The sequence below is a fragment of the Colletotrichum destructivum genome, chromosome 9 (genome assembly GCF_034447905.1).
Source record: "Colletotrichum destructivum chromosome 9, complete sequence".
NCBI classification, from domain to species: Eukaryota; Fungi; Ascomycota; class Sordariomycetes; order Glomerellales; family Glomerellaceae; genus Colletotrichum; species Colletotrichum destructivum.
The window spans coordinates 237,757-264,222 of NC_085904.1; the positions used below are offsets into that span (position 1 = coordinate 237,757).

A 26,466-nucleotide genomic window follows, 5' to 3' on the forward strand; every position below is an offset into this window, starting at 1 on the left:
TTGGTCGTGGGCTTGGGAAGATTCTTTTTAGGCCTTGAAGAGAGTCTCTGACAGATGCCAGGCGGTGACCTTCTTGAGTCTCGAGTGGGGGGATGATCCTCCCCCCATCCCGGTCCCGACTTACGGAAGATTCCCCAGAGCTTCAGGTTCAGGTCGTCGCACCAGGCATGCGCCTCTGTGCAGCGTGCATGCAGCTCGTCACTCAGGAACAGGCGGAAACATGTCGGCCAACGGCGGCGGCGGCTAAGTCATCTCCAAATGCGTCCTGGTGGGCGAGACAGGAGTCCGTGGAACCCTCCTCCACCCATCGTGGAGTCGAGATTGCAGGAGTCATTTTCAAAATTCTCCTTTTTCTCCTGTCGCCGGGCTAGCGAGCTAAGCATAAGCAAGCTTCACTCCGGAGAAGGGGGCAGCATCTGCCGGACTTGACGTTGGGTGTGTTGTCCAGCGAAGCTTGATATTCTTGTCCCCCCCTCTGCAAAGTTCTTGTCCTCCGGGGGGGGGGGGGCCAATACCAGGTGGGGGAGAGAACGTACTCTGTACCCCGATTATCTGATCCATCTCGAAGTCCGTCTGTGAGAGGCCAATAGGTTGCAGGTGCCTTGCATTATCGCATTTGGGTTTCCGAGCCCCGCGGGATGCGGCCAATAACCACCTCGCGCCTATTGACCGTTGAACTGTGCCTGCTCCTTTCTCGACATGTTTGTGCCTCTGGCCTCAATCATTTGACCTCTCTCTCTCGGACGAGCTGGCTACAGCTGGAGCCTGGGCCCTTTTCATGACTGCTTGGCGTCGACGGGGGGTGTCGGTGCGATGGCTCGTTTCAACTTTTTCTTTTCTTTTTCTTCTCTCTTTCTCTTGAAATCTTAAATCAGCCGCCCAGATGTTGAGTCGGCTGACAGGGACCCGGAGATTGGGGGGGGGAGGCGGCTCGCATATTGCACAATATCGTCACTTGTCGACGCGTCGAGGCCTCGCCCCCCCCCCTTGATATCATCGGGTCCTTGGGACTTTGGAAATCGGCCGATGGGTGTAACCTCACGGTCTTGGCCCTCATGATGCCTCTCTTCGTCCCTCCCTCTTCTCCTTCCTCATTCTCTCTTCTCTCTCTCTGTCTCTGTCTCTGTCTCCATACCGCCCGGTTGTCGAACTTGTTACACGGGGCTGTTTGCCGCCGGGACAACCATTTTCGAAAAGGGATGGCAGTCTTCGGCGCGTATCCGAGCCACCCCTGGCCGGGCGTCCATTATGTCGGGAGGGTCCTTCATACCAGTCCCTCCCCGCCGGATGCCTTCGCTCACGGACCACCGGTGCTCACTCTGCTTTCAGCGGCAGCCAGGTTATTCAACCAATGTTGAGGGCAAAGGTAGGTGGGCTTGGTACCGCTATCACTAATCAAATACAGATACAGAGTACATCGCATAGAAAGGACGTGATGCCCGCCACGAACAGGGTGCCGGGGGTGATTCACAGTGCCCGATGATGAATAAGTGAAACTCGAAGAAGAGATTGTGCACTCGGCGTATTGAATGACGTGTTGGCGACTAATGAAACCAGCACGGGCCCCCCTCCCCATCTAATAATATGTGCACATCTACTATGCAACTCATCTTCACACTCTGTCTCTGACAGTCATTTCTGTTTCCATGCGACGCCGCCCTGGCCGGCGCCTGAGCACTGCGAACCCGCCGTGTACTCTAAATTGGTAATATTACACACAAAGTATTGCTGATGAGCCCATCTATTCATCCATCAGCGACGGAAAATCTCCTGCGGTCTCCGTTTGAAGCACATCCCATCGAACCTCGTGCTCATCAACCCCCCCACCAGAGGTAGTTTTTCCACATCTCACGGGCCAGCGCTTGTTCAGCAGGGGGCTCGAAAATCTCGAATAAACCATACTCCGTACCGCAAATGTTACAGTCAACGGGATATGGCCATGGCGTTCGTTGGGTGTCCCGTTAATCAATCTCGTACAGCAAATCGACAACGCCAAGTCCTGCAGGACGAACAGCCAAGACGGTTATCTCGGCGAGCCTGACAGTCTCTCATGCCCTGGCAGCTCCCAAGACCTCTTTTGAGAGAGAGAGAGAGAGAGAGAGAGAGAGAGAGAGAGCTGATCATCTTGGCTTTTTCTCTATTTTTGTTGGGCAGCGATCTTGGCGGCGCAGCCTCCACGACAGTGGCCAGGAGTGCCGTATCGCCGCCTGCTCCTCGCGCCGCTCATCCCAAGTCTTCCGCTCCCCAGGACGATTTACCTGGACGACTTGGCAGGCGGTGGGAGCCCGAGACGGCTCTGGGAACCCCGCCGAGCGCGATGCAACCTCCGCCCTAGGCTTCCCTCCCTACGACTCCTTTGTCGAGCGTGGAGCCGCGTTGAGGCTATCGAGATAGAGGAGACCCCTTTGCAGCCGCGGTCCACGGCGGGTGTGGAATATCGCCTCCCGGACCCAGAAAGGTTACGTACATCTCCGGCTGCTTCGTTTTCGCTTCGAGGAAAAGAAGTCACATGGGTGTATGAACCCTGTGCCCTGTTGGGCTCGTCGCAAAGGTGCCCACCGCCCTTCCGCTGCGACTTTTGTTTGTGCCCCCCCGTGATGGCTGATCATAACCTCCCTCGGCAACCACCGACCGACCGGCCTGCGACAAGGAAGAGGACATATCCCACCATCATCTCCACATATTCCTATGCCCAATTAATTTATCTAGCTCATATGGGCGTCATGCGCTTTCACGTCAAGCGGCCAGCCTGCTCTTCATCTTCCCCCCGGAACATGTCCCTCCGGCGCTGGCGGTTTTGATTTCTCCGCGTCCGTGTCGGTCGCCGTCGCTGATGTGTCGTTGCTGTCGGCGCCCTGCATCACGTTCTCCGAGGCCGGGGTTGCTGCCGCTGCCGTCGCCGTCGTGTCTTGTGCCTGCTGCCGCGCTTCGGCCTCGAGCTGCTCACGCTCCTCCATCGTCAGGTCGCTCTTGGCGGACCCGATCCGGACAAAGGCGTAGAGCAGCAGCGCGACACCCGCGACGCCGGTGGCCAGCCAAAAGGCCGCCTGGTAGCTCTTCCTCAGCCCGAGGTGGGCTGTCTCGCCGACGACGACGTCGCCAATGCCGAGGAAGAAGCTGATGCCCAGGAACAGCAGGCTGTTGATGAGGGCGCCGGCGAGGCCCTGGCGGTGGGCCGGCAGGTTCGTCGTGATGAAGACGTTGCTGACCGTGTAGGTGATGTCGATGCCGATGGTGCCGCACACCATGGCCGGGAACACGTAGGCCCAGTAGTTTGGGTTCTCGGGGATGATGGCGAAGAGCAGCACGCTCAGCACGTTGCCCGTGCCCGAGATGGCGAGCAGGATGCGGCCGGGGAGCAGGTGCAGCGTGAAGCCGCCGACGGTGCCGATGACGACGCCGCCGACGATGAGCGGCACGTACCACACGGCCGTCAGCAGCGGCGACTTGTGCAGCACCGTCTCGATGTAGAAGCTCGAGTAGAAGAGGAAGAGGCCGAAGGTGCCGTAGGCGAAGAAGAGCGCCGCCACGAGCGTCTTCATGGACCGGGGCGCGAAGAGGTCACCCGGCAGCAGCGGCTGGGCGGCGACGCGGCTCTCGACGTACCAGGCGGCCACGAGCAGGGCGACGCCCAGCACGAGTGTGACGATAATCTGCGGGCTCGCCCACCCGTTGGGCGCGTGCGAGCTGTCGGTGACAGCGTAGACGACGAGCAGCAGGCCGGGGACGATGGTGGCGACGCCCCACCAGTCCATGCGGATCTCTCTGCGGCGCTTGTCGTCGTCGCTTTCCTCGCCGCTACCGCTACTGCTACCGTCCCGACGGCGGAAGTCGCGCGGGATGGTCAGGAACGACACGGCGGCGACGATGCCGAGCACGATGCTGCCGAGCCAAAAGTACCAGCGCCAGCTGAGGAACTGGCCCGACACGCCGCCGATGAGGATGCCGAAGAAGAAGCCGACGGGCGCGAAGGCGCCGTACAGGGCGAAGACGAGGTTCTTGCGCGGGCCGGGGCGGTAGGTCTTGCCGAGGAGCATGATGCCGGCGGGCAGGTAGGCGGCGGAGCCGAGCCCCTGGAGAGCGCGGCAGACGATGAGCATGAGGTAGTTGTTGCTGAAGCCGGCGACGAGGCACCAGACGAAGAACCAGGCGAGGCCGGCGTTGAAGGTCAGGTAGCCGCCGTACATGTCGCCGAGGCGGCCGAGGGGCAGCAGGAAGGCCCCCGTGACGAGGGAGAAGACGCTGGACGGCCAGGTCTGGGAGGCGGCGGGGATGTCGAGCTCCGACGCGAGGGGCGGGAGGATGATGTGAAAGCCGCTGACGAAGTACTCCTGTTGGGGGTGTTCAGCAATCAATCATGTCAAGAAGAGATGGATGTCTGTTGATGCAATGGTGGATCGAGTGAGTGAGTGACTGGACGGGCGAGCCTTACCGCCATCAACATGGACCCCAAGAGGGAGAAGCAGAAGCCCAGTTCGGACCACTGCGAGGCAAAGACGGCGGGCCGCTGTCGGCCGAGGAACTCGACGTCGAACTCGGCAGGCTGGCCGTCGGGGCCGGCGTCCCGCTCGGCGTCATCGTGCCGGGCCATCGGATCCGTGTCTGTGTGGGCACGATAGTCGAGGGGCGGCGAGATATCGGTGGGGGGGTTTGATTGAAGATAGGTAAAAACTCGATTATAGCTGCTGCTCTTCCTCGGATGAGATAGATGATCTTTGTCGCGGTTTTAGGTTATCGAAACATAAACCTTACAACATGGGGAGACAAGAATGACTGATATCGGTTTGAGGCGACGAGGCGGCGTAACGGGTCCCTCGCATCTAAGTACTAGCCCAGGAAACAGACCGTCGACGAGTCACACACAAGAACAAGGCAAAGAAAGAGTCAACCTTCACAAAGAAACCCCCCGACCGGTTGACGGCAGAAGAGAATTTCTAATCGGGGGGAGGGGTGTGGAGACTGGGCGTCAAGATTTGCGGTACAGGTACGGCTAGAACCCATCAAGCCTCGAGCTTCTCTCGGCTCAACACGCGTTTGACTCGACGGGCCACGAAGAACGAAGCAACAGGGACCACCAGACACGGGCCGGGATGGGGCACCGATCCCCCGGAGAGCCTCACATGCCTCAAAAGGCGGGTGGCGGGTTAGTGTGCGGTGGGTGAAAGAAAGAGAGAGAAAGACAGAGGAAGAAGCACCGGTTGCGTCTTGGCTTCCTTTCTGGGCAAGTATTCCACCCAAAATAAAAGCATTGGTCACCGTTTTCTATTACCAAAGTCCCAATGTCTGACGACGACAACAACATTGGCTGGAGACGGCCATGTTAGCTGAGTCCTGCTGGACGGACACCGGTGGCACAGCTCCAGACGGAATATGAATCGAGGTCCGTTTGCTAAGCAGCAAGTGAAGTGGGCTTGTTGGCGCATGGGAGTGACGACCGCCTGCGCCGGGATGACGCCGCCCGCCCCCTTCCCGATGATGACATGACACAGGTGAAGATTCGGCTTGGGGGAAATCGGGGATCCTGTGAAGTAAGTGTCTGTGACGAATTTCGGCCCAAAAGGGAATTGTTTCCCCCCTCCTCCCAGAGAAGAGGGAAAAAAGAAAAAAGGAAAAGAAAGAAAAGAAGAAAAAAAAAGAAACCGCTGACACATCAATTGCTCTCGTTGGCTCTTTGCGTTTGGCTAGACCAAGTCGGGTCTGGGTGGGGCTCTTCAGCGACCACGTGCCAAGCTCGGCTTAGCGGCCATTGCATTCCAGAAGCCGACCCCTCTAGGAAGGCGTCGGTGGTGGAGTCTGTATGCACGCTGTGTGTCTTGGCTTCCATTTATGGAGTAGTGCCGTGTCTAATCGGGGCTTATCAAGGCTTATCGCTTATCGCACGGCAATACTGACCCGGCGGCATCGGCCATCTGAGTTGAGTTGAGTTGAGTTGGTGGAAACCGAGCGAACGAACCAACCAGTTCGACAACATCCACAACATCACCGAATCACCGAACCCCACGCCTCCATCTCGTTCTGTCTGACCGACTTCTGACGTTCGGACTGCTTAACTGACTGACTGTTGGATAGGTTGCTCACCCGCTGCCACTCCATCTGCCTGGCCAACACTCCAAAATCCTCGGCCAACCCCGCGTTCACACACACACACACACGCACACATCGCATACATCACGCACATCACTCACCCCGCCGATGACCACTCTTAGCACGTCTTGCCATGCTCTCATGCACAATCTGACATTTGGTTTCTCAATCGAGACAGTATCTGCTGCGCCCATCGAACTAGTACCCGCTCACAGCCATCTCTGACCCGTGCAACACTTCGCTCACGCTTTTCACCAGACGAAACACGGCCAGCAACTCTGGACTATTGACCCTACCAAGCTTTGATCTGACCTTGTCCGTTTTTACGTTATCGTTACCACCGCATCCATCCTCATACCGTTTTTGGCAACCTGCATCTCCTGCGATAGAAACCTTGCTCTGTGTGTTGAGAGCTGTCTATCGTGTCCATCAGCCTTGTCTGATACCTCACCTCATCTCAACCCCTCCGGCCCACGGACGCGCCCCCCTACGCTCACCCCCTCCGCCTCCAGCCTGCCCGCTCGCCCGCGCGCACCTTGATAGCATCTCGATAGCTGCGCCCGCAAAGCAGCGAGCTGCTGCTGCCATGGCCCGCATCGACCTGCTCAACGCCCCGACGAAGCCATGTCACAACTGCCGCCGCCGCCGCCTCCGCTGTGACCGCTCCTATCCCCACTGCCACAAGTGTACAGCTGGCGGACAGGAGTGCCTGGGCTACGGGAAGCTGTTCCGCTGGACAGAGGGCGTCGCGAGCCGCGGCAAGCTGGCGGGGAAGACTACCATCACCTTCTCGGCCGACACGACGACGACAACGACGACATCGACGTTGTTGACGTCCTCGCGGGCTTCCACGCTCGAGCCTTCCGACGCCTCCGCTTCTTCGTCCGCCGCCTCCACTTCGGACCGTCGCCTCCACCCCAACAACAACAACCACCACCAAGACCCTCCGGCGGCATCTGCCGAAGATGCCTCCACAGCTCTTGTCGTTTCTGCCGTCCGGCCCGCCGGCACCGAGACCCAGTTCACCCAGACGGCCCCCTGGACTCTCGTCGACCCTCTCTTCCAGGGGGTGGAGCATCACTACCGGCACTACCTCTCCTACTGTAAACACGACCCTCTCCCCCATCTCTTCTCCTGATCCCAATCTCTCGGGAAAAAGACACTAGAACGGCTAACTCGGTTCCTCCCTTTTCTCTCCGTAGTCACCACGCGCGTCTGCAGGGATCTCGTCTCCTGGGACCTCCCCGATCGGAACCCCTTCCGGTCCCTGATCCCGCTCACCAAGGCTCATCCCCTGCTGCAGCACATCATCGTTGCCGCCTCCGCTGCCCACATGTCTAATCTCTCCCGCGCCCTGTCGTCCGACCCAGAATCGGATCTAAACGCGCGGCAAGCTCTAACCGATGCCCTGGTCGCCAAGCACAAGGCTCTGCGCCTGCTGTCTGCCGCCCTGCAGGACCTCGGCGGCATCGGCGGCGACGTCGTCCTGGCGTCCGTGCTCTTCTTCGTCAACGTCGAGCTGATCGAGAGCGGGAAAGACGGCTGGAAGCCCCATCTCGAGGGCGCCGGCCGAATCATGTCCCACTTGTCCCCCGTTGGCACCGCGGATGTCGCCTTGCGTGATTATGTCATGTCTGATTGCTTCATGTGAGTCCATGTCATATATATGTGTGTGTCTGTTGTTGGGTAATGCATTATCTAAAGCTGACCACTTGTCCGCAAGCTATTACATCTTGGCCTCCGCCTTCAACGCCTCAACCCCGGCCGCCAAGTCTTACTATCAGTCCGCCCAGATTTCCTCCATCCTGGGCAAGGCTACTACCAATAGCTACCTCTGCTGTCCGCCCGACATCTTGCAGATCCTCCTGGCGGCATCCCAGCTGTCGAACCGCACCACGAACGACCTTGAATCTGCCGCAGACGTGGCCCAGGCCGCCGCGCAGATACTGCAGCAGGCCCTGTCCTTTGACGTCCACGACTGGGCCTACGAGCCGCGTACCATCTCTTACTTCAAGCACATCCCTGTAGAGAGCCGGATCCACGCCGGCTCGGCCCACCGCCTCGCCGCGTGCCTATACATACTCCACGCCCTTCCGTCGGCATCGATCCTCGTGCCCGTCGACCGCGAGGAGTTGGACAGCCAGATATTCTACCACCTCTCCTGCATCCACGACGAAGACCCCAACTTCAAGGCGACCTGTTGGCCGACGTTCGTTGCCGGCGCGGGCACGTCCGACCCCGAGAGGCGGAAATGGATCCTCAACCGCCTTAAGATGCTCATGATTGCTACTCCCTGGGGCTTCATCATGACCGCCATGGACACGCTGCACACCATCTGGAACATTGAGGAGTCTGTGGACCCGGATACCCAGGTTGAGCGGACCTGGGTCCAGAAGCTCAAGGCCTCGAACCTGAACTTCATCATCGTGTGAGGTGGAGTGGGTCGCAATTTCTACCGAGTCGGTCCGGATGCGATGCCGAACTGGCCTCCGGCACTGACGCACGTCGTGGCCAGTCCGCACGGCACCACGGTCGGGGAGCCGACTGTCTCGGTGGTTTTGAGTCCGGTGTTGTAGCAGGCCGAAAAGCCCCATGCGTAGAGCTCCTTCGCGATGACGAAACAGTTGTCGATTCCGGCCGTAACGAAAACGGCTGGGCTGTCTGGACTGTGGTCTGATTTGTGGTCAACATTGACGATGGACAACTTCGAGTACAGTATGAGAGACACTTACCTGGTATGGATACCTCGGTCGGCACATTCAGGACTCTGGGACGTCCTCTGTAGTCGAAGATGATGTGCTCTCTGGGCACTCGGTCCAGGTCGATACCCATCTGGCCGTCGTCGCACCGACCCCACACCAATATCTTTCCACTCTTTGTGCAAGCAATAGAGTGGTGGAGACCACCGGCGATGTGGCGGATGTCGTATTCGGCGAGGTTCTTGACCATGGTCGGCGATATGACGGTCGTGAAGCCGGTGTCCTCCCGGGTCGGGATACCGCACTGGCCAAAGTTGTTCAGGCCGAAAGCCCAGACTTTGCCGGCGGTGTCGATGGCGAAGGTGTGGTGTGAGCCCGCAAAGATCTTGGCCGTCTTGTTTTTGGGGAGGCCTATGCGCTGCGGGAGCAGGGTGTCGAAGCGGCGGCGCTCCAAGATGCGCCTCCCCAGCTCGTTCTGCTCGCCCGAGCCCCAGGCCAAAACGTTGCCGTCGTTGGTGAGTGCGAGGGCGTGGTTCGCACCACCGGCCAGCTGCGCGATGTTCTCGAGACCAGGGACGCGCACAGGCAGTCGCTCCGTGGTCTTGGGGGGCTTGTCGTGGAGGAAGCCGAAATTGCCGTCTCCGCCCTGATGACGACAGTTAGCTGGCGACGCATAGGAGTAGAAACAGGGATAAGAGGGGGGAAAGGGGGCGGTTTGACTTACAGCAAAGCTCCCCCAGCCGTATACCGTTCCTTCGGCGGTTAGGGCGAAACAAGCGCTGTTGGTCGCCGCGACCTGAACGATGTCGATATCTTCCTGGAAGTTCACCTGGCCCGGCGTGCTCTCGAATGGGCCCAGGAGATCCTCGGGACCCTCTTCGGGGGTGTCGGGCGACTTTTTCCGGCCCAGCGCCCCGTCGTCGTTGACGCCCCAAGTCAGGACTCTGCCGTCGCGGGTCAGGGCGACGCAGTGCATGCCCCCCGCGGCGACCTGGACGACGCCGACGGTCTCGGGGGAGAGGTGCTTGTGAGCGAGCCGGGGCCTAGGGGCTTCGGTAATGCGGGGGCCAAGGCCGAGTTCGCAGTTCTCGCCGCTGCCCCATACGGCGACGTCGAGGACTTGGGTCGGTCTCGTGGGTCGATTCGGGATTCCATTGCCGCTCTGGTTGTTTGCTGCGTTGGGTCTGGATTTCGGTGGTGGCGGTTGCGCCAGTATCTATGTAGGACGGTGTAAGTTGCCCGTCGATGTTCGGGGATCGGACGTGGTGGGATGTGTTTATGGATGACTTACCTTTGGGCGAGAAGTCAGTGTCGTGGCCATCATGAAGACTCGACGCTTAAGTGACTTCTCGTTATCCTGTACGAGTGTGATTTTCAAGGACAACGAAAAGAGACAGACAACTATTTCCCCCTCGCTGTGACTTGTTTGTCGTCGCTATTTGTATGGGCACCCGGCGCATTTATGAGAACCGCCGTGCTAGGCAGAACCACAGACAGTTGTTGCGGCTTATCTCAGCACGCTTAGTCAACACCGGCAGGCCCTGTAGCTGGTGCAGCTGGTGCCTGGAGCAATTGACCAATCATTTTGGACAGACTCGGTACGCCCAAAGGTTCCTCAGCAGGACATTCACTGTGCAGCTTTCTCCGAAACAAAAGCTTTAGATTATACATTGATCCAAACTCCACACTTCATCACAATGTGAACAACTTGAAATATTCAACGAAACACTACATTCATCCGTCCCAATCGACCCAACGCATCGTCATCCTAGGCTACTACATTCATCCTCTAGACATCTACCTTGAAAGAAAATGGACACCTTCAACAAGCTGCCAGCTGAGCTGCGACAAGAGATTCTCATCCAAACCTTTTCCAGGCGCACTATTTCGCAGCTTATTCACGCCTCGCCTACTATGCTTCAACAATACATCGCATCAAAAGAGTACATTACGAGGGCGTTGCTTGCCTCTGAATTCGATGATTCAATGGTTCAAGATGCCATGGCCATCATCCTTTTCCCTCCACACCCTACGTACGGTGATCTAACAACCGAGGCTTTCCACCACTGCCAATCTTGGGCTGCGCAAGAGCTCCAAAATCCGCTCCTGCAACCTTTAACAAAACAAAACGGTCCATTGATCAACAAACTTGGCGAACTACATGGGCAGCTGTTGTTTTTTGTTGAGGACTACCTTACTAAAGCAACTGCTGTCCTACCCTGTCGGGAGTACATTTGTCTTTCTGAATTATCGATAATCCGTAACCAACTGACATTCAAGGGCCGCCCAGTCAGCAATCGATTCGACGCAGCAAACCTTACAGGTTTAGAGAGAAAGCGACTATTAAGAGCTTTTTTACGGTATCAACTCCGATGTTTGATTTTCCAAGGTCGGGGTCGCTTTGTTGACAAGTATTTCGACAAGGCATTGCATCAGTACGGAGACCAAAAGTTTCAGCCGTCGGACCAAGAGGCAATTCGTTGCGTTCACACATATGTTAAGTCCATCTACGGGGCTATCTTCGCCCAGTGTAGCGATGCATGGCTGCCTGAAGTTGACTCAGTTCCTACTTCGTCTGCGATCTCTGGCTTACTTTATCCAGACAGCTTCTGGGTGGACCCTGATGCCTATGCATCCGATATGTGCTGGCGAAGCTACATTCCAGATGCGTCAAAACTGGCAAGCTTGGGTTTCGATCCTGTCAAAACGTTTCTTCGATCCGCTGCAGCCGGAGAGCATGGGCGGGATCACCTCAAGAAGTGGTTCGTGGACGACTGTGTTCGGCGCCATAAAAAAGGCGACCCCTACTGGTGGATCAGCGACCGCAGTCTGATGGGTTACAATAGCGGGCATGAAGGGGAAGAAGATTGCCAAAAGAGTCCAGGTATGTACCAGAGACTCCACCTCCGTATTGCAGCCACCTGCGAAACGCACAGAGAGATATACCGACAGCGAGCGTGGGTATTTTTCGACGATTCCCGATTTTACCCATCGTCTGGTGTAAAACAGCATTTCCCAACTTCGGATGACCTTAAAAAAGAGCGGTTTGACGTTGCCTTGCGAAACGCAGAATGGGTTTTGAATCCCGCAGATGCTAGAGCTCGGCATCGATCGCAGAAATGGCACGACGGAAAGCGCAAGGTTATTTGGACGTCACTTGATTACTGATTTGGTACAGTGTCCGTCCATGTGACATGGAGGAGGGCGGATGGTGGGAGTGTGGACCTTGTGCTTCCTTACAATATCATCAGTGGGTTCTTCTGATGTGCGCTGACTAGCTAGCTGGTTGCGGTGCCCGGGCTTTTGGGACATAGGCAACGCATAGGTAGAGTTATGGAGTGTTGAAGAGATAGATGTTTACCCAACCGAGTGTGCGGGCGCCGGATTCGGTTGCATTCACAACGAGGGAACACAGTAGACAGGCACTTCAGGAGATGGCAACGATTACGGTGCAATTTTTGATCCCCTTCCCTGCTGCTTCGGCAACAACCGAAACCAAGCATTACAACTGCAAAGGTATTCCCTCCTACACGGGGGGGTCTTCTGATTGGACACTTTGGTAGACGGCGAGCAACTCAACCCCTAACACGGGAACTATCTGTAGAAATCACAATATAATTGTCAGGGGGGGGGGGGAGCAACACAGCCTCAACAGCCCAACCATCAACCTTGTCCGCGGGTGCCGTCATTGTGGACCACGGCGTGGATACGGCCCTGTTTACCCGTACATAACAAAAATAAAAATAAAACCCAGCACATCAACAAGAAAGAGAATACGAGGGCTCGGCGGTTCAATTTTTGCTGCAAGGCTGGGGGAGGGGGGCAGCGATGAGCGTCGCTATCCCGGTCTGGATCTCGTATATCATTCGCAAGAATCGACCAGTTCCCACCAACGACATCGAAACCCACCCCGTCCAAGAAGCATGGCAACCAAGTGACCTCACCGCCGAATCCGAAAAGCTAGATAAGGTTCACCTCCCCCCTCCCCTCCCTCAGTTGCAGCCATAGTATCTACTCAACTTTTGTATATATTAAAAACCCGAAACTCCTTTGCTCAGCCTTTGGAAAAGAAACAGAAAACACTCTGTCTATAACCCTTGAATAAAGAAAACACAAAAGCCAGAAATGCAGCTCACGACGCTCGCCGCCGGCCTTCTGGCCCTCGCCGCCTCCGCCTCGGCGACCCCCGTCATGGGCACCATCAAGATGTTCTTCGACCCAGACTCCGACTGCACCGGCACGCCGATCCCCATCAACGGCGACGGCTCGTCCGTGGCGATCCCGCCCGACTACGTCGGCCAGTGCCACCGCATCCCCGCCGGCTTCGGCAACAACACCTACAAGAGGTTCTCCGCCAGCGGCCTGACTCCGATCTTTAACTGTAAGTTTTCATTCGGGGGGGTTTTTTTTTGCCCTTTTCTTTTTTCGCATTTTTCTTTGCTTTTCTCTTCAATTATCTTTCTATCATCCATCTTTCTGTGTCTGCTAGCACTGGTCCGACTGACGACATTTTTCCCCACGCAAAGTCGAGCTGTACACGGACTCCGGGTGCCAGAACCTCGCCACCAACGCCTCCAACGTCTGCGTGTCCGACGTCAAGTCTTACATCGGCCGTCGCCGGGACGGCAACTGAACGGGCGTAGGGAACCGGCACTCCCCCCGCCTGTGCTCGCGATACGAACGCCGCCTCGATGCCTGCCGGTACGGAACGGGAGGCCGCACCATTACCACTTAATCTGTAGACAGTAAGAGGGATCACTGGCCGTAACGACGCAGAGGGGGTTGTATGATTATGGCAGCTCTCACCGCTACATGAACTAGCCGAGCCTAGCTTTAGAGAAAGCCGCCTTCTCTCGGCTGGACTCTAACCGCGGATCCTAGAACCACGACTTGATGGGCCAGTGATCATGTGCCAGAGTCGATTAATGATTCCTGTACACCTTGGGGTTTTAAAGAAGCTAGCCTAATACAAATGATACCCAAGCAAATTCTTATTCAAGTCGTGTAGCACGTTAACCAGCCTTCTGAATGCTGGAGAGGTGTGTATTAATGTACTTATGTACTGCATCTATTTGTTGACGAGAGGTCGTCGCAGAGCAATTTCCGTCCCCAGGTCTTCCCGGCTTCGGAAATCGCGGCTGCATACAACAAATCGAACGTCTACTGGTCCAGTAGACAGGACATGGAGTCCTCGTGCATTGTTATCCCCGTATCACCCGAGGAAGTTTCGAAGACTCTGATGCTCGTCACCAAGAATGGCAGTCCCTTCACCGTTCGTTTCTGTCGGCGCCGGCAGCCGCTGGATCAATGTCAGCGAGGCTATCGAGCCCCTCGGTCTCGCTGTCGTCGGAGGCCGCAGCCCCAACGTCGGCGTGTCCGGGTTCCTCCTGGGCAGCGGCCTCTCATTCCTGACCGGCAGGCGAGGATTTGGCTGTGACAACGTCCGGAACTTCCAGGTGGCTCTCGTATCCGGCGAGATCGTGAATGCCAACCCCGAAGAAAACCGGGACCTCTACTGGGCGCTCCGTGGTGGTGGTGGATCCAGCTTCGGCATCACAACCCGATATAACCTTGAAACTTACAAGCAAGGCGACATCTGGAGCCGGCTGACAGTGTGGCCAGCCAGCGAGGCAGCCAACGTTCTCGGTACTTTTTCTACAATCACCAAAGAAAAGCTACACTCTGGACAAGACCCGGACTCCCACTTCATGTATGGTTTGGCCTATCCCGAAGGTGCGGAGGGAGACGGGCTTGTGACAACGGTTTATGGCTTCCACCTAAACCTTTCGTCCCCACACGCGCCAGATGGCGAATCGGACACCATGGAGAGCTTCACTCAGCTTCCAGCCCAGCTCATGAATAACACGCTTGTCTCGAACCTCACCGGGCAGGTTCGGCACCTCTCCATATTTGGGGAGGGCAAGAGGGAGACGTGGTACGCGATGTCCATCCGCGACGGCTCAGACAGCAGGGCCTTCCTGACCGACATCACCATCACCTTCACCGCGTTCGCCGACGAACTCAGAGCAGCTGGAGATGCTCGGAAAACCACTGTCCACCCGAGCATAGTCTTCCAGCCCCTCACCAACCCTTGAGTCGAGGCCATGCAGATGAATGGCGGCAACCCCACGGGCCTCAGACCTAGCGAGTTCCCTTCGTACATCATCATCATCTCCGTACCCACCACCTGGACCGATCCGGCTCTCGACGAATTCGTCGAGACCCGCACTAACCAATTCGTCAACGACGTGAGCGCCATGGCCAAGGCGAGGGGGTTTGGGAACGGCTACGAGTACATGAACTATGCTGGGAAGCTGCAGGATGAGATTGCAAGTTACGGTGAGGAGAACCAGGTCAAGCTTCAGGCTATCGCACGCAAGTATGACCCGGACGGTCTCTTGCGTAAGCTCTGGGAGGGTTACTTCAAGCCGTAAGGGCTATGCATCTAGTTTTCGTCTACACCAGCATTGTACACCTCATTCACCAAGGCGACGAATGTCGAGATGAGAGAAACCCTGAATCTCTTTCCAATTTTGTACATGGTATCAAGTTCGCATCAGTTTAATGATACGGACCACGGCTGCCAGTGGGCTATAAGTTAGCTTCAATCCCTGTATTAGCATTGGCTACCTAGGACTACAATAAACCGTGTGTTTCCGAGCTAAAAGCCTCAGGGTACGCATCAAGGCGCAGCGAGCGGCCCTCGAAGAAGAATGCGCCAAGGGCTCTCAGCCAGGTACAGCAGGTCTCAGCAAGACGTATCGGCGGTCTCTAGGACCAAGTCGCGCAACCTTAAGGCAGCGGGTGATCTGGCCGCACCTGAGCGACACAGTGGCGGCAACCTACCGGCCTATGTCATCTCACCCCCCGGCCTTTTGTAGGAAAGAGCATAATGTACAGTTGTAAACAGCCGCTGCGATCTTCCCCAGCGGCAGGGGGGCATCTCACGATGAACGAGTTTGAGTCAGATCAACAAGTTGTACGCTAGAGCATGATTGGGCGGCGCTGCTCTCCCCGACTCGCGTGATTCCTTTGGCTGAAAACATCCGAAGGCATCGGACTCGGAAACAGTAACGCCATCGTACTCTTGCAACACGATCCAGGAGGTTGAAAGTCCTTTCCCGTAGCCGCTCAGCCTCGACGCCCACCCGACGACCAGGCAAAGTTGACCATTCAGTGAGCTTGTAGCCCGGGCAACATATCCACCCCTTTCCATAACGGATATCACATTGACTGGTACGGACGGCGTCGAGGGCTGCCGACGCAGAGGGACGCTAACTGCTATTGTTTCTCTCTCGAGGCATGGATGATGAAATCAGTTTACTTGGTAGAGATAAAGGAAGATTGAATGCGTGCCATGCCTAGCCCGGCAGGGCTCTCGGCGGTCACACTTGTAACTGCTGGCAATGAGCGACCCGGAGAAAGGTGTCCTGTCTGGCTATGCCAACACCACTAACACTTTTGTACGTTCTTTTTGTCAGCAAAAAGGACTTTATTTCGTGCCTGGTTGCCACGGTTCAGACACACAGCCACAAGTCGTTCACAGGACTGACTGTTAAACCATTGGTGACAGCCAAATTAGCAGGATACATGAGAAACGCAGGCTCAACCTCTCGTCTTAGAAGCCCCTCAACGGCACTATGACATCTTGCGAATGTACACTACACCCGGAGGCACAGACAATGATACATATGTCCCAATTGGGGCAACGATAGTGAAACTGGTTTTCCAGTTGGTATCATCCTACCAGACTAGTTGTGCGTTGAGCTGTCTTTCCTCCAGCCCTCCAAGTTTTCTCTATGCCCCTATCTATGGCCTTGTTGTTTTGTTTCATAAACCCGTCCAAAGGGCGTTGACGGGAAATAGCCAGAGCACTGGAGGGGACCGGAAGTTGAAAGAGACAAAGGCCGGTGGGAGGCGATTAACTTATGCGATCTCAGCCCGGACATGCCCCTTGTTTGCCCTGCTAACCCACATGGGCTCCGGTCAATCGTTTTACTGTGTGACTCGTATCGTGGACTTACTGCTTGATAATCCCCGAAGGTGTTCGGAATCAGCAGATCATCGGAAACCCTGACACGCCTCTCAATCATTTCTCACTCATGACGCATGGAAAAAGAGGACGGAACAAGGGCGGCGGCAGTTAAGCTTTCTCCCTGGGTTCGACGATGCAGACAGGCTTCAGCTGTCATCGGGAAATGCGTCTCAACCCCACCGATGACGGCAGGCCCATGACTCTCGCACCGACGATCACTCGACTGCGGCTGAGATCCTCTTTTTCGTCGATCCCGCGCACCAGCACGGACGGGATATTTGTGTTTTTTAGAGGAAAACAAATATCCACTCGATCATCTTCATTACATGGGCTTACCTTCACAAGCGGTACGTTTACCGGCGGTCGTCATGTCCGCCGTACCACTGCCAGGGGTGTTCGAGAAACCAGACAAGGTAGACAAGGCATGAAGACATGAGTCGAGCAAACAACGGGTGGTCCACGCGGTTGGCCCTGGCTTTCGGTTCCAGGGACCATTCAGTCTTGACTCAGAGATTCATCGCTGCCAAGCCGCAATAGTAGAGCAGTGACGACTTTGTACTTGACAGCATGAAACCGTATGAATGGGCACATGTATGTGATGATTCCATTCCCAGGATAGCTCATGAATGAGCCACTAGCTCGGGTATCAAAAGAGAAAATAAAAGCAGGTCTACGTACTGACCAAGCCGCGAAAGCAAAAACCAACAAAAAAAAACCCCCCGAAAGAAAATCCGACGATATCTTCTAATTCAGGGAATCGAGCTCTATGGAGTTCTTCTGCCTCACCCCGGCCGGCAACGTCTCGTGGCGCACCCTCACCTCCTCCGTCTTCATAATGCCGCGGGGCGTGACCTGACCGCTCTCGTCCTGTAGCGCCTCCTGGGACTCCTGCCACCCCGACGTTGACATGACGACGACCGAGTTCCTTCCGTAGTGTGTGCTGTTCCCGTACCGCTTCGTCTTCGTCTTCCCCGTCTCGAGCGCGTGCGACTGCGACTTGTTCCGTGCGTAGCTTCGCTGCGTAGACTTCAACTCGCGGTAGAGCATCCTCCTTAACAAGTAAACAACGGTTAGCCGCCGGAGATGTGAAATATGCGGAAAGGGGAGGGGGGAGGTGGTCGTGGACTAACAAGACAGGGATCGATATTGCCATGATTGAGGCGGCTGGTTCCGTCAAGGTCCAGATCGTCAGGTCCACGCGGTCGTATGTGATGTCTGTACTGGTCATCGCTACCACCAACACCGCCTTCACGATGCCGCAGGCTCCCGCACTACAACGAATGTCAGCATAAAAACCGTGAGAGAAAAGTCAAATATGTTCTTACATCGCACCCAGGCTCATTGCTACGGCGACGCCGAGCCTCTCGCGGCGCCTCATCGTGGCCCCCATCAGGATCGGCCAGGGGAGGAATGCCAGAACGAAGTCTAGTATGGCGGAATAATCTGCCAATGTCGGTGTCAGACAAAATGCGTCGAGACGCCACGACAGCGATGTTATGGAGGACTTACACGCAGCGAACAGCTGGAACTTGAGGAGTTTCTTCCTGTCCCAGCAGCTCCCGGGGACGCTGGCGTCCCAGACCTTTGCCAGCGGCGTGCACTTGGCGAACCCGAACATCCACACCAGGTTCATCGACACGTTGATGGTGACGATGATGAAGATCAGGAGGTACTTCATCCAGACCTGCGTGACGATCCGGTAGAGCGTGAGGGCGAAGGAGGTCTTGCTCGTGGTCGTCGCGATGATGCCGAAGGTGGCGACGAGGATCGTGAAGAGGTTGATCTCCTTCTTGTTGTCGTCGCTGATGGTCCAGATGTGGCGGCCGAAGCCGAGAGAGACGATATAAGAGTTGATGGATACGGAAATCGCCAAGGTCGTCTTGATGAAAGGGGTGAGGGGGTCAGAACGGTTTACCAAGTCTTTTTTTGACGGAGAATACGGCGCGGAAAACCCAACAAAACGGTTGCAACATACCCAGGCCACAATCAACATATGATCATCCCACCACAGGCCCCTGCCTCGCCATATCTTACAGTAGATGCGGAGGAACAGAAGGATGGCGCTTGCTCCCACCAACGACCAAGTCGACGCGAGAAGCCGAGTGCTCCTATCGTCGTCGGCCATGGTCGACGTCGCGGGAGGGGAAGGCCGTGCCGAGTTGCCACGAGAATCTGTGGGAGAGCCGCTTGAGCCCAGCAAGAGCCGACAGCAGTTGAACAGTAAAATAAGAGTACCTAGATAAAGGGCCGGCCCCCCAAAAGAGACCGGGAGACTATTGCTTGGGAGGTGGGTGCACATCTACATACATAGTAATATACGCCGGCCTCTCTACTTCTCGACCAGCAAGTCTCTACATGGGGGACCCTGGAGGACCGACAAAGGTACCTCTGTCTATCCACGAGCCAAACTGCTATTCAGTCCTGGGGGAGGGAGGGAGGGACTTTTCGTTCGGAAAGACTCTAAGTATGCGGCCTCTGGCGCTATGTGTCCCCGCCCGAAACCAAGGCGAAAGTTAAGTATCATGCGTGTGTGTGGGTGTGGGTATGTGTGAGAGAGAGACAGAGACAGAGAGTGCAGGCGAGGCATGCCTCACAGCTCGCTTGGACGATCCGAGTCGTCCGGTTAGAGGTTCTTTTCGTTCGGACGAGAACCCAATCTCGTCAGCTCCTGAGTTTCTGTTTCCTAATTACATCATGACGCCTCCATTCACAGCCATCTCGGCTACTGTGACGGTACCTGCTTAGTTTCCTCCCCCTTCTGCTCTGCCGGGTGAATGAGGCACGAGGACGGCCCCGAAGTCCCGGCCGGAGATTGGGTCAGACTACCGCAGGCCGAAGGCCGGGGTGGGAATCCTTCCAGTCCACCGCTTACGCCATTCCCGGCCCCCCGGCTCGATGGCTTGATGCACATCATGTGAAGAATGAACGGATATGCATGGTGGTACCGGTCGAGAAGTGCGGCAGTCAAGACACGAATAGGATCAACATCGTTTTCTTTACCCGAGGAAACTCTAAGCCACGTTTTTTCCCTTTCCTTTTCCTGGTTGCGGCTCACATCAACCCGCAGAATAAGGGAGTGTACATGGTACGAATGTATAGAAAGGGAACCGATCTTCGTGATATCAGGGCCCAGGATCCGAACCGACAACAGTGCCCCCCCCTTTCCCCTTCGCCCCCAAAACAAGCAAGCAAAGCCATTGTAATGGTCTTTCTTTCTCCGAAGACGGATCTGCAAAGACAAAAACTGAAATTTCACTAGTATCACGCGAGAAGACTTGACAGTATTACGCCCCCAATACGCCGCCCCCTCAATACGACACCAGGCCAACGCACTAGACCGCCACCCCACCAAACTAACTGGGAGGGTCGTGTCTCTAGTGTCAAACTCAAATCCGGGGGATGTGGCGGGGTGATATCCCATTCGTGCGTCTCCCCTCACGACCCCGGCTTCTCAAATGAACCGCCAGCCAACATGTGGTTAGCTGCGCCGTGGCGTAGTCTCACCACTGCCGGGTGCTTAACCGGAAGCAGAAGTGACTGTCCGGCTTCTGTGCTCCGTCCGTTGAAGACCATGGAGGGTGAAGAAGACGTCTCCATGGAGGAGGGGGGACGCCTAGCCGCAAACTGGCGGTCGATTACGAAATAAATGAAAAAAAACAAACGTAAGGGTCCCGGGATGCACTGTCTTGGGGTCCGACAGGCATCCTCGTGGGAGCCATGCGAATCCCTCATCTCAGGCCAGCCGATTCATGCCTTTCTCAGTCTGCCAAGATTCCCGCGAGGTGCTGTCCCGGATGTCCAGGGACCCCCCCTACTTACACCCCAAACAAACAGTAGAACAGGCTAAATGTGTCATTAAACAAGGCAATATCGTAAATCAGGGTTGCTGGACTGTGCCACGCATAGTCGGTCGTTACTATTCCCAACCGGACACTAGTCTCGACAATGGGTCCATGAAGATGGAATTGCGAGGTCCCATCACGGAGGGGACGGGGGGGGGGAGATCTAGTGTATAACGTGAGGCGACAAGGCAATTTCTTCACGATGGACCTCCTGGTTTAGCTCGGCAACTTGCAGATACAAGATCTGCTTTTTCTCTGCGGATGTGATTTGACACTGAGACACGCCGTTGTCAGCCACCACCACCACCTCCTCCTCCTCCTCCTCCCCCCCCTTTTCCCTCTCAACGTCCGGTCTCTGAAGCATCGAAGCTTCATCGAAGCCACCCCCTTCGACGGCCATTGAAACCCGCCCAGAATGCGTCCACACGGGTTTAAGCTTCTTCTGGCGTTGCTTCTCTCGGCCTCGGACCTGTCCGAGTGCCTGTCAGGCCACCACCAGCGTGACGTTTCGCCTTCTCCCTCTGGTGGTGCTGCTGCTGCTGCGTCCCCCTCCGTGCGCCTCTCAAACGGGACCTACATCGGCGTGCGGAACGACCAGTACGCCCAGGACTTCTTCCTCGGCATCCCGTACGCCCAGCCGCCCGTTGGACCCCTCCGCTACGCGCCGCCGCAGCCTCTCGACGAATCCTTTGACGAACCGAGGTCGGCCGCCGAGTATGGCCGGATGTGCATCGGGTACGGCTCCGACACGGCCAATCTCGGCAGCCCGGTCTCGGAGGACTGCTTGACCATCAACATCGTCCGCCCGGCCGGGACGAAGCCGGGAGACAACCTCCCGGTTGGTCTTTGGGTTCATGGAGGTGTAAGTCCCAACTTCCTTTCCTTTGCTTGCTCGCTTGCTTGCGTGCTTGTTTGTTTGTTTACTTGTTGGGAACGACGATGGAAGGGGGGAAAGCATCGCTGACTGTTTCCCGTTTGCTGCATCAGAGCTATGTCAACGGCGGATCGCTCGACCCGAGGTACAACCTGAGCTACATCGTCGAACAGTCCGTCCGGGAGAACAAGCCCATCATCGCGGCCTCCATCAACTACCGCCTCTCCTACTGGGGCTTCCTCTTCAGCCAGGAGCTCCAGGACGGCAAGGCGGGCAACCTCGGCTTCCGGGACCAGCGCCTGGCGCTGCGGTGGCTCCGCGACAACATCGCCCCCTTCGGCGGCAGCCCGGACAAGGTGACCGTCTGGGGCGAGTCCGCCGGCGCGCGGTCGCTGGGGATGCAGCTCATCGCCTACGACGGCCGCCACGACGGCCTGTTCCGGAGCGCCATCCTCCAGAGCGGCAGCTCCGTTGCCAAGTTCGTCGGCGCCGAGGCATGGCAGCCCTTCTTCGACGCCATCCTGCGCAAGACGTCATGCGACGCCTCCGGCGACTCCGCCGCCCGGCTGGCCTGCCTGCGCGCGCTGCCGTGGCAGACGCTCAACAGCATCTTCAACGGCTCCGACCCGCTCAACGTCACGGCGCCCGTCATCACGGCCGTCATCGACGGCGACTTCATCACGGCGCAGGCGTCTGCCCTGCTGCGCCAGGGCAAGTTCGCGCCGGTCCCGCTCCTCCTCGGCAACAACTTCGACGAGGGCACAGGGTACGCGAGGCAGGGCGTCAACACGACGGAGCAGTTCGAGGCCTGGGTCGCGAGCAGCCTGCAGGTGGACGCCGCCCAGGTCGCCACCATCTCGAGGCTGTACCCGGACGACCCGGCCGTCGGTATCCCCGCGTCGCACCCGGGCCGGCCCTCGGGCTCCCTCGCCGCCTTCGGCTCGCAGTGGAAGCGCGTCGCGGCCGTCGCGGGAGACTACCAGCAGCACAGCGGCAGGAGGCTCCTCGCCAGCTCGTACGCCCGCGTCGGGCTGCCGGTGTACTCGTACATGTGGAATGTCTACGTCAACGGCCTCGGGCCCATCTACGGCGCCACGCACTTCCAGGAGGTCGTCTTCGTCTTCAACAACGTCCGGGCCCTGGGCTACGCCACCAACCCGTTCGAGGGCAAGCCCAAGTCGTACTTTGAGCTGGCGGACCTGATGAGCAAGATGTGGGTGGCCTTCATCCACGACACGGATCCGAACCAGTGCAACTCGCCCCGGCTTACTTGGCCGCGATACACACCCCGGCGGCCGCAGAACCTGGTGTTCGACGCCAACTACACCAGGCTGGGCTACGTTGCGCGGGACGACTACAGGGCGGCCGAGATTGCGTATATGCAAGAGCACGTGTTTTGATGATTGGTGATCGAGGTCTCCTCCTTGGGGTCGTAAAGAGCAGCCGTGCGGTCCTGGTGTAGAAAACAGGTTGCAGAGGACGTGACATGGCACCGCAAGTAAATTCTTCATCATTCATATATCCCGCTCAATTCTGTGTAATTACGAGCCACAACCTAATACCAATAACCGCAAGTATTTAGTACCACAGTCTTCCACTCCCCGTCTTAACCGCACTGATGATGATGATGACGAAGATGAAGATGATACATGACTACTGTGAATGAATGGAGGTACCAACTTTCGCTATTTCCATCACTTACAAGAGGACAGGTCTGGCAGAGGTGAAAGGCAAAGAGTCTTCGATAAACCAGTACTAAGAAGAACTTGTACTAGTTTTGCCTGTCACCGCAGTCTAACTCAAGAGTCACCCAATCGACTGACACATCTGACGGAAAAGATCGCCGCCATCTCCTGCTGTTTCATTTGTTTAAAAAAGGAATATGGGTGAATGGATGATTCGCTTGCAACACACCTTTCCCCGCATCCGACGCGGGGGTCGAGATAAGACACCACCGCGTCTGCAGGGGAAGATATCTTCTCTCTCTCCCTCCCTCTCCTTCTGCCTCCCTCCTTTAAATTACTATATCAAATTTAATCACCTGTGTAACCGAAATGCTCAGATTCGTCAGGAACTCGGTGCTCTTGCTCTATGCTTCTTCCACCCTGGCGGCAGAGGCGGGCCCCGACGACCTGCAGAAACCACTTACACCACCATCCCGCACATGTCTCCCGGCGCGAGCGGCCGTCGACCGGGGCAGCCGGGCCGGCGGCTTCCCGGACTGCCGCCGCGACCCCCTCTGCTCCAACGACGTGTGCGACGAGTCCCTGCTGCCGAGGGAGCGCGCCGCGGCCCTGGTGGCCGCGCTCACCGTCCGCGAGAAGCTGGACAACCTCGTCAACGAGGCGCCCGGGGTGCCCCGGCTCGGCGTCCCGCCGTACGAGTGGTGGTCCGAGGGCCTCCACGGCCTCGCGTCGTCCCCGGGGACCATGTTCTCGGGCCGGCGCGGCGGCAACTTCAGCCACGCGACGTCGTTCCCGCAGCCGATCGTCCTGGGCTCGGCCTTTGACGACGAGCTGGTGCGCGCCGTCGGGCACGTGGTGAGCACGGAGGCGAGGGCGTTTAACAATCACGGCAGATCGGGCCTCGACCTCTACGTAAGCTCCCTGGCGCGCTCTCCTACCGTTCGTCACGCCCGGGACGGAAATGCTGATCAAAAGTCTCTCTCCAGTCTCCCAACATCAACGCCTTCAAAGACCCCCGTTGGGGCCGAGGCCAGGAGACGCCCGGCGAGGACCCCTTCCACCTGCAAAGCTACGTCGCCGCGATGCTCACAGGCCTCGAAGGGGACTCCTCTTCCGCCTCCTCATCCTCCTCCTCCTCCTCCTCCGGGACCTCCGGGACCTCCGGGAAGAGGCTTATCGCGACCTGCAAGCACTACGCGGCCAACGACTTTGAGAACTACGACGGCGTCGACCGCGCCGGCTTCGACGCCAACATCACCACCCAGGACCTGTCCGAGTACTACCTCCCGCCCTTCAAGACCTGCGCTGTCGAGCGGGGCGGCGTCGGGTCCTTCATGTGCAGCTACAACGGCGTCAACGGCACGCCCCTCTGCGCCAACCCGTACCTCCTGCAGGACGTCCTCCGGCGGCACTGGGGGTGGGACGGGGACGGGCAGTACGTCTCGACGGACTGCGACTGCGTGGCGCTCATGGTCTCCCACCACCGCTACGCCCCGGACCTCGCGCACGCGGCGGCGTGGGCCATGAAGGCCGGCACCGACCTGGAGTGCAACGCGCACCCCGGCTCGGACGCCCTGCAGATGGCCTGGAACCAGTCTCTCATCTCCGAACGGGAGGTCGACCGGTCTCTCACGAGGATGTACACGGCCCTGGTGTCTGCGGGCCAGTTCGACTCGGCACAGGAGCAGCCGCTGCGCTCGCTGTCGTGGGAGGACGTGGACACCGAAGAGGCGCGGGAGCTCGCGTACCGGGCGGCGGTCGAGGGCGCCGTGCTCCTGAAGAACGACGGGACTCTGCCCTTGTCGGCCGACGCGAGGAAGTACGCCCTCGTCGGCCCGTGGGCGAACGCGACTACGCAGATGCAGGGCAACTACTTCGGCCCCGCGCCGTACCTGATCTCCCCTTACCAAGCCGCCAAGGACCTCGGGCTGGACGTCACTTACACCCCGGGCTGCCGGATCAACGGCACGGACGCCTCGTTCCGACGAGCGGTAGCGTCTGCCCGCGCCGCGGATCTCGTCGTCTTCGCGGGCGGCGTCGACAACACTCTGGAGGCCGAGACCCTCGACCGCCGCACGCTGGCTTGGCCCGATGCCCAGCTCGACCTTCTCCGGGCCGTCGCCGCGCTCGGGAAGCCCGTCGTGGTGCTCCAGTTCGGCGGGGGGCAGGTCGACGACGCCGAGCTGCTCGCCAACGCCTCCATCAACGCCGTGCTCTGGGGCGGGTATCCCGGCCAGTCGGGGGGCAGAGCCATCTTCGACCTGCTGTTCGGGCGTGCGGCGCCTGCTGGTCGACTGTCGGTTACGCAGTATCCCGCATCCTACAGCAAAGCCGTACCAGCGACTGATATGAACCTCCGACCGGGTCCGGGTAACTCGGGGCTGGGACGCACTTACATGTGGTTCAACGGGGAGGCGCCGGTGCGCTATGGATCCGGTCTGCACTACACCACCTTCGATGTCGAACTGGAAGCAGTCCAGGGGTCAGTTCTCACCAGAACAGAGGAGGCATCCCCTCCGTTAGACGACGTAGACACCTCGGGAATCCCGGCATGGCAACGGGCCTTGGGCAAAGCGGCCCTCACCGTTGCCGTCAAAGTGACCAACACCGGAGGGATTTCTTCGGACTACGTGGCGCTATTGTTCCTCAGGTCCAACGCCGGGCTCGCCCCTCGGCCGCGCAAGACGCTCGCAGGCTATTTCCGCTTCAGAGACATCCGGCCTGGGGAGCGGGCAGAGAGGGAGATCGCCGTCACGGTCGAGCGTCTGGTCAGGGTTGACGAGTCGGGGAACCGTGTGCTGAATCCCGGGTCGTACGAGGTGTCTGTAGACGTGGACGAGAAGTCGACGGTTGCGTTCCAAGTCGGAGGCCGGCCAGTGGTGGTTGAGGAGTTCCCGCAGCCCAGGGACCGGAACTAGGAGTCCGATCTGCGCAGCTCGCATAGCCCCTATTCATCTTCTACCTCCCAGTGAACGTTATTTGGTCATATGGATTCGCCGTCCACATTTGGGATGCTATTCGTTGACCGGTGTACCAGGGACTGGGGGCTAGCTAAGAGTGTAACGGCCTGCCGGTTAATATGATGTATTACCATGGACTTGCACGGATACAAAAACCACGACGGATTGGTAAAGCTGTCTCCCCCGGACCGAATCAAAAAGATGCCACAGAGCCACTTGGCGGCGACCATTTCGCATCCCATGAACATTGCAGCCAGATTGTTCTACGCCATATATCCCAACCATCC

The 26,466-nt window shown here is 57.7% G+C and overlaps 9 protein-coding genes across 9 annotated transcripts; 6 read left to right on the forward strand and 3 right to left on the reverse strand.

The window, feature by feature from the left end:
• Nucleotides 1-2,712: 2,712 nt before the first annotated feature.
• Nucleotides 2,713-5,329, reverse strand: CDEST_13166 (Putative major facilitator superfamily, MFS transporter superfamily). Its single transcript, XM_062929322.1, has 2 exons — nucleotides 4,433-5,329; nucleotides 2,713-4,331 (listed from the first exon to the last, which is right to left on the reverse strand). Exons 1-2 carry the CDS (start codon nucleotides 4,589-4,591, stop codon nucleotides 2,757-2,759), a joined length of 1,734 nt encoding a protein of 577 aa, XP_062785373.1. The 5' UTR covers nucleotides 4,592-5,329; the 3' UTR covers nucleotides 2,713-2,756.
• A 600-nt stretch (nucleotides 5,330-5,929) lies between these two features.
• Nucleotides 5,930-8,534, forward strand: CDEST_13167 (Putative zn(2)Cys(6) fungal-type DNA-binding domain, fungal transcription factor). Its single transcript, XM_062929323.1, has 3 exons — nucleotides 5,930-7,187; nucleotides 7,287-7,731; nucleotides 7,808-8,534. The coding sequence occupies exons 1-3, from the start codon at nucleotides 6,671-6,673 to the stop codon at nucleotides 8,514-8,516; spliced, it is 1,671 nt and encodes a 556-aa protein (XP_062785374.1). The 5' UTR covers nucleotides 5,930-6,670; the 3' UTR covers nucleotides 8,517-8,534.
• A 1-nt stretch (nucleotide 8,535) lies between these two features.
• CDEST_13168 (Putative regulator of chromosome condensation 1/beta-lactamase-inhibitor protein II) lies at nucleotides 8,536-10,242 on the reverse strand. Its single transcript, XM_062929324.1, has 4 exons — nucleotides 10,075-10,242; nucleotides 9,508-9,999; nucleotides 8,817-9,429; nucleotides 8,536-8,757 (listed from the first exon to the last, which is right to left on the reverse strand). The coding sequence occupies exons 1-4, from the start codon at nucleotides 10,105-10,107 to the stop codon at nucleotides 8,537-8,539; spliced, it is 1,359 nt and encodes a 452-aa protein (XP_062785375.1). The 5' UTR covers nucleotides 10,108-10,242; the 3' UTR covers nucleotide 8,536.
• A 353-nt stretch (nucleotides 10,243-10,595) lies between these two features.
• On the forward strand, nucleotides 10,596-11,951 carry CDEST_13169 (uncharacterized protein; the record flags this gene model as incomplete). Its single annotated transcript, XM_062929325.1, has 1 exon — nucleotides 10,596-11,951. One exon carries the CDS (start codon nucleotides 10,596-10,598, stop codon nucleotides 11,949-11,951), a length of 1,356 nt encoding a protein of 451 aa, XP_062785376.1.
• A 746-nt stretch (nucleotides 11,952-12,697) lies between these two features.
• CDEST_13170 (uncharacterized protein) lies at nucleotides 12,698-13,764 on the forward strand. The gene is made up of 2 exons (XM_062929326.1): nucleotides 12,698-13,164; nucleotides 13,310-13,764. Exons 1-2 carry the CDS (start codon nucleotides 12,909-12,911, stop codon nucleotides 13,414-13,416), a joined length of 363 nt encoding a protein of 120 aa, XP_062785377.1. The 5' UTR covers nucleotides 12,698-12,908; the 3' UTR covers nucleotides 13,417-13,764.
• Nucleotides 13,765-14,038: 274 nt separating this feature from the next.
• On the forward strand, nucleotides 14,039-15,217 carry CDEST_13171 (Putative FAD-binding domain, PCMH-type, FAD-binding, type PCMH, subdomain 2; the record flags this gene model as incomplete). Its single annotated transcript, XM_062929327.1, has 2 exons — nucleotides 14,039-14,836; nucleotides 14,885-15,217. 2 exons carry the CDS (start codon nucleotides 14,039-14,041, stop codon nucleotides 15,215-15,217), a joined length of 1,131 nt encoding a protein of 376 aa, XP_062785378.1.
• Nucleotides 15,218-17,539: 2,322 nt separating this feature from the next.
• Nucleotides 17,540-19,117, reverse strand: CDEST_13172 (uncharacterized protein; the record flags this gene model as incomplete). Its single annotated transcript, XM_062929328.1, has 5 exons — nucleotides 17,540-17,869; nucleotides 17,949-18,089; nucleotides 18,144-18,261; nucleotides 18,328-18,697; nucleotides 18,794-19,117. 5 exons carry the CDS (start codon nucleotides 19,115-19,117, stop codon nucleotides 17,563-17,565), a joined length of 1,260 nt encoding a protein of 419 aa, XP_062785379.1. The 3' UTR covers nucleotides 17,540-17,562.
• Nucleotides 19,118-20,954: 1,837 nt separating this feature from the next.
• CDEST_13173 (Putative carboxylesterase, type B, carboxylesterase type B, carboxylesterase type B, active) lies at nucleotides 20,955-23,202 on the forward strand. Its single transcript, XM_062929329.1, has 2 exons — nucleotides 20,955-21,522; nucleotides 21,648-23,202. The coding sequence occupies exons 1-2, from the start codon at nucleotides 21,076-21,078 to the stop codon at nucleotides 22,932-22,934; spliced, it is 1,734 nt and encodes a 577-aa protein (XP_062785380.1). The 5' UTR covers nucleotides 20,955-21,075; the 3' UTR covers nucleotides 22,935-23,202.
• Nucleotides 23,203-23,588: 386 nt separating this feature from the next.
• Nucleotides 23,589-26,466, forward strand: CDEST_13174 (Putative glycoside hydrolase, family 3, glycoside hydrolase family 3 domain, immunoglobulin; the record flags this gene model as incomplete). The annotated part of the gene is made up of 2 exons (XM_062929330.1): nucleotides 23,589-24,131; nucleotides 24,206-26,466. 2 exons carry the CDS (start codon nucleotides 23,589-23,591, stop codon nucleotides 26,135-26,137), a joined length of 2,475 nt encoding a protein of 824 aa, XP_062785381.1. The 3' UTR covers nucleotides 26,138-26,466.

What these genes read in the sequence shown, in the direction of transcription:
- CDEST_13167 (XM_062929323.1), top strand. Translation starts at nt 6,671, where the DNA reads ATGGCCCGCATCGACCTGCTCAACGCCCCGACGAAGCCATGTCACAAC. An exon ending in CCGGCACTACCTCTCCTACT is followed by an intron (nt 7,188 to 7,286) that starts GTAAACACGACC and finishes TTCTCTCCGTAG; the next exon opens with TCACCACGCGCGTCTGCAGG. An exon ending in GTCATGTCTGATTGCTTCAT is followed by an intron (nt 7,732 to 7,807) that starts GTGAGTCCATGT and finishes CTTGTCCGCAAG; the next exon opens with CTATTACATCTTGGCCTCCG.
- CDEST_13166 (XM_062929322.1), bottom strand. Translation starts at nt 4,591, where the DNA reads ATGGCCCGGCACGATGACGCCGAGCGGGACGCCGGCCCCGACGGCCAG. An exon ending in TGGGGTCCATGTTGATGGCG is followed by an intron (nt 4,332 to 4,432) that starts GTAAGGCTCGCC and finishes CACCCCCAACAG; the next exon opens with GAGTACTTCGTCAGCGGCTT.
- CDEST_13173 (XM_062929329.1), top strand. Translation starts at nt 21,076, where the DNA reads ATGCGTCCACACGGGTTTAAGCTTCTTCTGGCGTTGCTTCTCTCGGCC. An exon ending in GTCTTTGGGTTCATGGAGGT is followed by an intron (nt 21,523 to 21,647) that starts GTAAGTCCCAAC and finishes TTGCTGCATCAG; the next exon opens with AGCTATGTCAACGGCGGATC.
- CDEST_13170 (XM_062929326.1), top strand. Translation starts at nt 12,909, where the DNA reads ATGCAGCTCACGACGCTCGCCGCCGGCCTTCTGGCCCTCGCCGCCTCC. An exon ending in CCTGACTCCGATCTTTAACT is followed by an intron (nt 13,165 to 13,309) that starts GTAAGTTTTCAT and finishes CCCCACGCAAAG; the next exon opens with TCGAGCTGTACACGGACTCC.
- CDEST_13168 (XM_062929324.1), bottom strand. Translation starts at nt 10,107, where the DNA reads ATGATGGCCACGACACTGACTTCTCGCCCAAAG. An exon ending in CACTGACTTCTCGCCCAAAG is followed by an intron (nt 10,000 to 10,074) that starts GTAAGTCATCCA and finishes CGTCCTACATAG; the next exon opens with ATACTGGCGCAACCGCCACC. An exon ending in ACGGCTGGGGGAGCTTTGCT is followed by an intron (nt 9,430 to 9,507) that starts GTAAGTCAAACC and finishes TGTCGTCATCAG; the next exon opens with GGCGGAGACGGCAATTTCGG.